Source organism: Pempheris klunzingeri, chromosome 15 (assembly GCF_042242105.1).
Source record: "Pempheris klunzingeri isolate RE-2024b chromosome 15, fPemKlu1.hap1, whole genome shotgun sequence".
Taxonomy (NCBI): domain Eukaryota; kingdom Metazoa; phylum Chordata; class Actinopteri; order Acropomatiformes; family Pempheridae; genus Pempheris; species Pempheris klunzingeri.
This window is the reverse complement of record NC_092026.1, coordinates 1,329,153-1,336,256: the sequence shown is the minus strand read 5'-3', so window position 1 is coordinate 1,336,256 and position 7,104 is coordinate 1,329,153. Positions and strand designations below refer to the sequence as shown.

The 7,104-nt window shown below is 42.2% G+C and overlaps 1 protein-coding gene across 1 annotated transcript; it reads right to left on the bottom strand.

Moving 5' to 3' along the window:
- Positions 1-521: 521 nt before the first annotated feature.
- On the bottom strand, positions 522-3,670 carry LOC139214670 (immunoglobulin lambda-1 light chain-like). Its single transcript, XM_070845576.1, has 5 exons — positions 3,628-3,670; positions 3,218-3,535; positions 2,748-2,795; positions 1,203-1,511; positions 522-1,083 (listed from the first exon to the last, which is right to left on the bottom strand). Exons 1-5 carry the CDS (start codon positions 3,668-3,670, stop codon positions 842-844), a joined length of 960 nt encoding a protein of 319 aa, XP_070701677.1. The 3' UTR covers positions 522-841.
- Positions 3,671-7,104: the final 3,434 nt, after the last annotated feature.

Below are 7,104 nucleotides of genomic sequence, written 5' to 3'. Positions count from 1 at the left end.
GAACTGACCAGCTGAAATAAAAGTAAAAATAAATAAAAGTAAAAGTTTCTTGGCGTATTATTGGATCAGAAACAATAAACACACCCATCATTTGGCCAACATTCAACCCTAAACCTGACTGATGAATCCTCCATGTCATCATGTTTTAGCAGTTGCAGCTTCATAGCAGCTTGCTCTGCTGGTCGTTCATACGTGTGAACAACAGCGTCATCAGCGTAGAGTCGAACATCCAAACTGACACAGTTATAAAAGGGGTCAGTTCTGGACCTGGTGACACACCCTCACCTACTGACTTGTATATAACAGCTATATGTTTGTGTCAGCTTATCTTTGTGTGGATTTGTTGTCCTTGTTTAGCTGTGTGCTCATATTTAGATCTTCCTGCACATTTGTCCTTGGCACTGAGTCAAGTTACTTCTCAGTCTCAACAGACACAGCCAATGAAATTGTTCCTGATTATTTGTTATGAAACCAAACCGAAAATCATAAAAACACAGATGTTTATTTTGAAAACCCTTCAACACTCTCCATAATATATTTAAAAGAAGCAGAAGGAAAGCAGAAATACTATAAATGATGGAACATCTACCAGACAGCTAATGATTTAGCTTCATTTTCTGAAAACTGAAAACAGTAATTATATGATTACAGTAGTATTTACTGATTGTTCCTCTGTGTAACTGTATATACATATATATGTGTGTGTGTGTTTATGATTTTTATATGTATGTACAGTTACAAAGAGGAAATTCTGTAAATACTGTACAGACTATTCTAAGTGTATAGTATGTATATGTGTATATATGAGATTTTAAAGTGAGAAAAGAGGAGCAGAAAACAGTCAGTCAGCATTTGTGCAGTTGGTGGACGGTCTCTTGTTTCTGCAGATCATCAGCAGACAGAGTCCACAGCAGTACACCAAACTCTTCACTATCAGCACTGTGGACAGCAGCAAGAGCAGCTTCACCCTGCACTGGGACTGGAAAGAGGCTGATGCTGGAGGTGATGGTGGAGGTGATGGTGGAGGTGATGGTGGAGGTGATGTTGGATGTGATGTTGGAGGTGATGTTGGAGGACCAGAAACTTCTGAAACAGAAGAAGAATAAAACAGAAATGTCAGTCCTCTGCTGCTCTGCTCTCTTGAACAACGTCTCCACATGAAGCTGAATCAGTGCTGAACACAGTCACCAAGCCTTCATTACCTTCTCTTATTTGGGCCTCCACTGTTCCCCCCTCGTGCTTCACAGAGCAGTGGTATTTAAATGTGGACAGTGTCTCCTGACCAATCTCTATGATTCTACCGGTGCATCCAGACTCTCTGAGCTTCAGCTGCTCTCCCTCAGCATTTCCCATCTTCTCTGGACGACCGTTCACCATTTGTCTTTTCCAGGAGAACTGGACCAGAGGAGGAAACATGCCTGAGGCCACACACAGCAGGGAGCTCTTCCCCTCCTGCTGGGCTCTGGATGTTACTGGGTACAGGCTCACCACGGGCTTCACCACCTGCTCACCTGAAGTTTGACAGCAGCAACAAGCAGCACAGACACACATTCACACGGTCAACAGCAGCTCACAGCACAGCACTGCATTCAGTGTGATCCTGGAAACTACCTGGACTCTGCTCACTAAACTACTCATCAATACAGCACAAAGTTCACTGCATACACTGGATTCACCTTCATGGTGACACACCTGTCATGCACTGTCTTCATATGTTCTATGGGGACAGAAGGAAATCAGGATTTGTTTGAATCTACAAACTTCATTCACTACAACTGCAAATGAATTATTGTTCCTAATAATGTGATATAAGGTCATTATGATTTTCCCCTTAAACAATGGACAATCATTTCTCTATATTATGGTAATGTAATATTAGAATAAAGGACAGGTTCAATACATTTGTCATGTCAATCACTTCAACATGTACAACATATTATATATTTACCACCATAGACTTTACCCCAATCAGGACAAGAACAAAGTGGTGCATCAATCATTTCTCTTTTTAAATGACACTTTTTTAAACTTTTCAATAGAGCAAAATGAACATGATATGTCCTGATTTACGGAGGACACACTCATATAAAAGTGATAATACTGAGTATAATGTGACACAATATAATGATTCAATTTATCCTACAGCGGAAAATACTTTTTCCATGTTGGGGATCATAATATTGTCTTGTTTAAATTACAGCAGTATAGAATTCATCATATTTGAGCGTCACATAATATTTATATTTATAGATATTATAACTGTATTAGGATACTAATATATATGCGTGTGTGCCGTTATGTGTCGTCCTATATTATATCACAAACACAGCACATTATATGAGCTCAGCATTAAAAATATTCATTGATTATTGTAAAAATGCAGTTAGTGACATGGTTAATGAGGCATAATGACGTCTATTCTCTTGTTTTCAACAAACAGAGATGGAGCTGAATTACTGAGAGGATCAAATACTGTATATTTGTAACTACGCCGATATCAGACTCTTAATGTATAAATGAGTTTGATCTCCTGCAGACATAAAGAATGACTCCAGTTGTGCAGTGAGATTTAAAGGTATTTTCAGGAATTATGAACCGTTTGATGTAACAACAGCTGCACGGCTGCAAGATTTCTCTACTAATTATCAAACAACTAACATGTGAAGCCCGAAGCAGCAGAAACTGATTAAAACACATTTGAACTCCTTCAATAGAACAACTGAAGGAAAATGAAGGTTTATTCTTACCTGTTACATACAGTTTAGTTCCAGAGCCAAAGATCAAGTAGCCGTATCCTCCCACAGTGAAACAGCCTGAAACAAAAACCTGCTGCTGCTGAATGTGTCAGCTGAGCTGAACGAGTCCAAATGATGAAGCAGAGTCATATTTCAGCTCCATGATGTTTCTCTAATGTTCACATCAACACCACTGTCTCTTCTTTCTTTGTCTCTTTAGACACACCAGCAGTGCTGCTCTGTGGGTGCTGATGTCTGTCAGTCCTGCTTTAGTCCACATGGATCGGACCTGGACCAAAGGATGGATGGATGGATGGATGGACATCAAAGTTTGTACACACGTTCTTGGTCCCCAGAGGATCAACTTCATTAACTGACTGTGTTGATTCTGAATTTTTATCTTCCTGTCACAAACAGTCTGACGGCTGTTCATCTGCTGGTTTTTGTTCAGGCTGCAGGGATCATTTCTCACTGTGGGGAACTTCTCTTCACACAGCTGCAGTAGTAGGAGGCTGAATGAGAGAGTTTAACTCTCTGGATCTGCAGCTCCCAGACGTTCCGTTTCTTCACAGCTGAGAAATCATCTTTCTGAGGATGATTGTAACCTGAATTAACTCCACCATTATTGTTATCAATACGCAGAATCCTTGTGAATGTTCCTGTGTCTGTCTTCTGGTACCAGTACACATAACTGTTATAACACTGGTCAGTTCCTCCACAGCTGAAGGAGACCTCTTCTCCGACTCTCCTGGTCAATGTTAAATCATCCTGAATCAGCTCTGCTGCCATGGCAACCAGCGCTGTAGAGACACAGACAGGTAGATGGAGGTCAGTGTGACAGTGTCTGCTAAGGCCTGAGTTTGCTGGCTCCTGATTGGCCGGAAACACTCACCTGAACACAGCCAGCACAGAGCAGCAGCCGGGAGGAAAAGCATCTTGTGCGGCGGTGTTTCCTCTGGGGAACCTGGGGAGAAGTGGCGCTCCGATGCAGCCGAGGCCAAACGAGGACGAGCTGCCAGATCAGACGAGGGCCGCGTGGTTTCTAACAGGTCCTCAGACCTCCCATCAGCCCCTGCGGCGGACAGATAAGGACGCTGCTGCTGAGTGACGCTCAGCTGAAGCTGTGCTGTGGTTTTCTGCTGAGTCTGAGGTTTTAGATTCATTTCTTACTGACACTATTTATCTCTGCTTTATTCTCAGTGTTGTTAATGTTTCTTCTAAATGATTCTTCCTTCTCAGACTTGTGTGTTTCTCTGAACTCATTCAGTCAGAAGTTTCTTCTTCTTGATTTCAGTCTGACAGCAGATAAAAACTCTGAGAAACACAAAAAAACCTTCCTGTTCCCACAAACACAGTCAGGTTGGTGGTGAATTCACTAACACACTCTGTTATCTGTTGTTCAGCAGCTGGGATGAAAAGACAAAACTAGGCTTTTGTCCAGAGTGAAATGTTTTCAACCTTGGTGGGGACAAAAGCTGCCTGGATGTCGTTTCATTTTCCTTTTGGTCTTTTCTGTCTTTTAAACGTCTTCTTTCCTCCCAGCGCTTCAGTCTTCAGTCTGTTCCCTGCAGACGGATCTGATCTTTGTTTCTGTCTCATGTTTGTGTTCAAATAGATTTTCTTCATGCTGTAAACTGCAGTGAAACCAAGAAAACACTAATAATCCCACTTCTGCTTCCAGTTGGTTTTAAACAGTAACTCACACAAACGCACTGAAACTTTAAATGTTCTTTCAACACTGATTACTGATCTCATACATTTGATTCTGACAACAGGAGGATTTAGGCCGTAGAATAAAATCATTCCAACAATATTTATATCACAGATTCTGTGTCTAAATAATTATGTACATTATTTTTCTAAATAATATTTCAATCTTTTCTCTGCTGTGGACTGTCTGGGTATAATTTAAAGTGCAGTTCCACATCAAATCAAACTGTTGTAAAAAGTATTCTGTGGTTATTCTAGTTCAGTTTCATTATCATCTATATTTGTTATTGTCTGCAGTTGTTTTTAATTAAAATATTCACATATTAATTCATAGAAAATGTTAAATTATGATTCTAATATTATGAAACAAAGACAAACTGCTGCTAATTTGGAAATGACTGAATATTTATTCATATATATTCAGTTCTTCTTCATCAGTTTTATTGTGTATTGTGAAATATGTCTTCACTTTATTGAATCCTATATAGGAGCTGCTATAAAAGATAAGCTGTACCTGTATCTCCATGTTCAGCTGTTTTCAGGACAGAAACACGTCCTGACTCTCTGTATTCTATAATATCTGATGATATTATAGAACATTTGATATCATACATATGAAATGATGCTGATGTTGTTCCCAGATGTTCTGACACTACAGTCCTCTGTGTAAATCTGTAATTCTCTCCTCATACTACAGTTTATATATCAGTACTTCTATCTGTTCTGTGCTGCTGCTGCTGCTGCTGTGAAGAATAAAACCTTCACACTGCTTCCCTCTAGTGTCTGCAACAACACACTGTTTCAGACTCCACTAAAGCTGCAGCTGCTTCTGCTCCTACTGTTGGTGCCTTCTTTGTCTTTCTAGCATCACTGTTACACCAGGCCTTCCTCTCTGGCACCAGTGCTCATGGAGACCTTTAACGTCTCTCTGGCCCCGTCCGTTATTCCCACGTGCTTCAAACTGTGGACAGCGTCCCCGTCCGGAGGAAAGCTCATCCCACTCTCAGCCACACCAAACCAGCATAAAATACTGCACGTTTCCACCGCTCTCCATCATGTGGATTATAGAAGTTCATGCCTGAGGACAGCCTGCGTAGGCCTGGCTCAGATCTGGAGGCCTGGACGAGTCCCAGCAGAAATGCAGCTCTGTTAAGTTCAGTAGAAAGGCTGGACACACACGTGGACTGTGGAAGCTGAAGGAGACTTTTAAACAGGGTTTTATTGCAGGCGTGTAAACATGGCCGACGAGGAGATTCCACGTGGTGGAAAACAGGCGGCGAGAGGCGGAGGAGCGGGTGGAGGCTGGAGATCTGGGAGTCCTGATGGTGAGTGGAGCAAGCAGGTGATTCAGACCCAGAGTGTGGTGTCTGTGGCTGGTGAGGACAGAAGACCTGGAGCACAGGAGAGCAAAGGTAAGTAACACAGGGACACCAGAGAACTAGCGGGGTTCAGCCGTAGTGTCTGAGAGACCACCGACAAACCAGCAACGAGCGGAGAGCTGAGCCGGTCCATACTGGATGAGCGTCAGGTGTGCAGCTGAGAGCCTTTGTTTGATTGTCTCTTTACATTTGATGTATTGATTGATTATTGTTAGTTCTTTCACAGCGAATCCACTCAGATCACACTCAAAGCTGTTATTTTCACCTTCACCTGAAAGCTTTGCTCATAAAGTACGCTACAATAGTTCAGTCTGTAACAGATTAAAATGTGGATGACCTTTTTTCTCTCAGGCTCCGTGAACACTAAACATTTCTGTTTTAAACGTTTGCTCAGTTTACACCTAAAGGTGACTGTACTTCTGCACTTTGGAGCTCCTAAAACAAAGAGATTTGAAAATGCTGCTGACCTTGATTTAGTTTGAAAACTCTGGGACTGTGTTTTAGTCTGAGCGGATGAAATGGAGACCTCTGAAAGCGATGAGGCAGACACAAACGTTTGCCTCCAGTTTGGGTCTGAAGAGTCATGACGTGTTCTTCCCTTGACTGCCTTCACTCCGGGACAGTCCCACCTTGTCCTCAGTCTAAACAAACAAATCTCTGGTCCTACTTTACACCATTGCTCCTCCGTAGTATTTTCTGCAAACAGCAACCAAATGCAGAGTAGAGAATGTGCTTCTGGTTCACCCTGGCATGTGCATACCTGGTGTACATGAGTGTAATGCTGCTCGTGCTGAAGAGTCACAGGGGGTCGTTTTAATAACTTGTGAACTGAAGTAATTCAACTGCAGGACATGTTTATATATCCAGTTCTTACTGTCAACAAGGCAGGACATACCAGGGTACATCCGTGGTACAGGGCTCCATCGGGACATATAGTTGGGTGTCATCGACGTAAGCATTGAAATCAATGTAATCCACACACATGATTTGCCCCGGGGGTAACATGTATATAGTGAATAAGAGGGGATCCAGAACAAAGCCCTGTGGGACCCCTGCCGGTAATGGTAGTCAGAGCAGCAGTAGTAAATGCATTGTGTGTGAATGTGTTTGTTTCCCTGCAGCCATTGAAAGGCAGCAGTGTGAAGGATGTGTGGATGTGTTCTCCACAGCTGTAGCAGTGTTTGTATTAATAACAGAAGTTGTATCAGGGGGTGACGCAGTGCTTCATTACAGCCACTAGAGGGGAGCAGCGTCACGGTAATAATCCTGACAGATGTTTT

Bases quoted from the DNA above. Each gene is read 5' to 3' on its own strand.
- LOC139214670 (XM_070845576.1), bottom strand. From the start codon at position 3,670: ATGCTTTTCCTCCCGGCTGCTGCTCTGTGCTGGCTGTGTTCAG. The intron at 3,536-3,627 runs GTGAGTGTTTCC...GTGTCTCTACAG, and splicing joins TCTGTGCTGGCTGTGTTCAG to CGCTGGTTGCCATGGCAGCA. The intron at 1,084-1,202 runs GTAATGAAGGCT...CTGTTTCAGAAG, and splicing joins GGAGGCCCAAATAAGAGAAG to TTTCTGGTCCTCCAACATCA.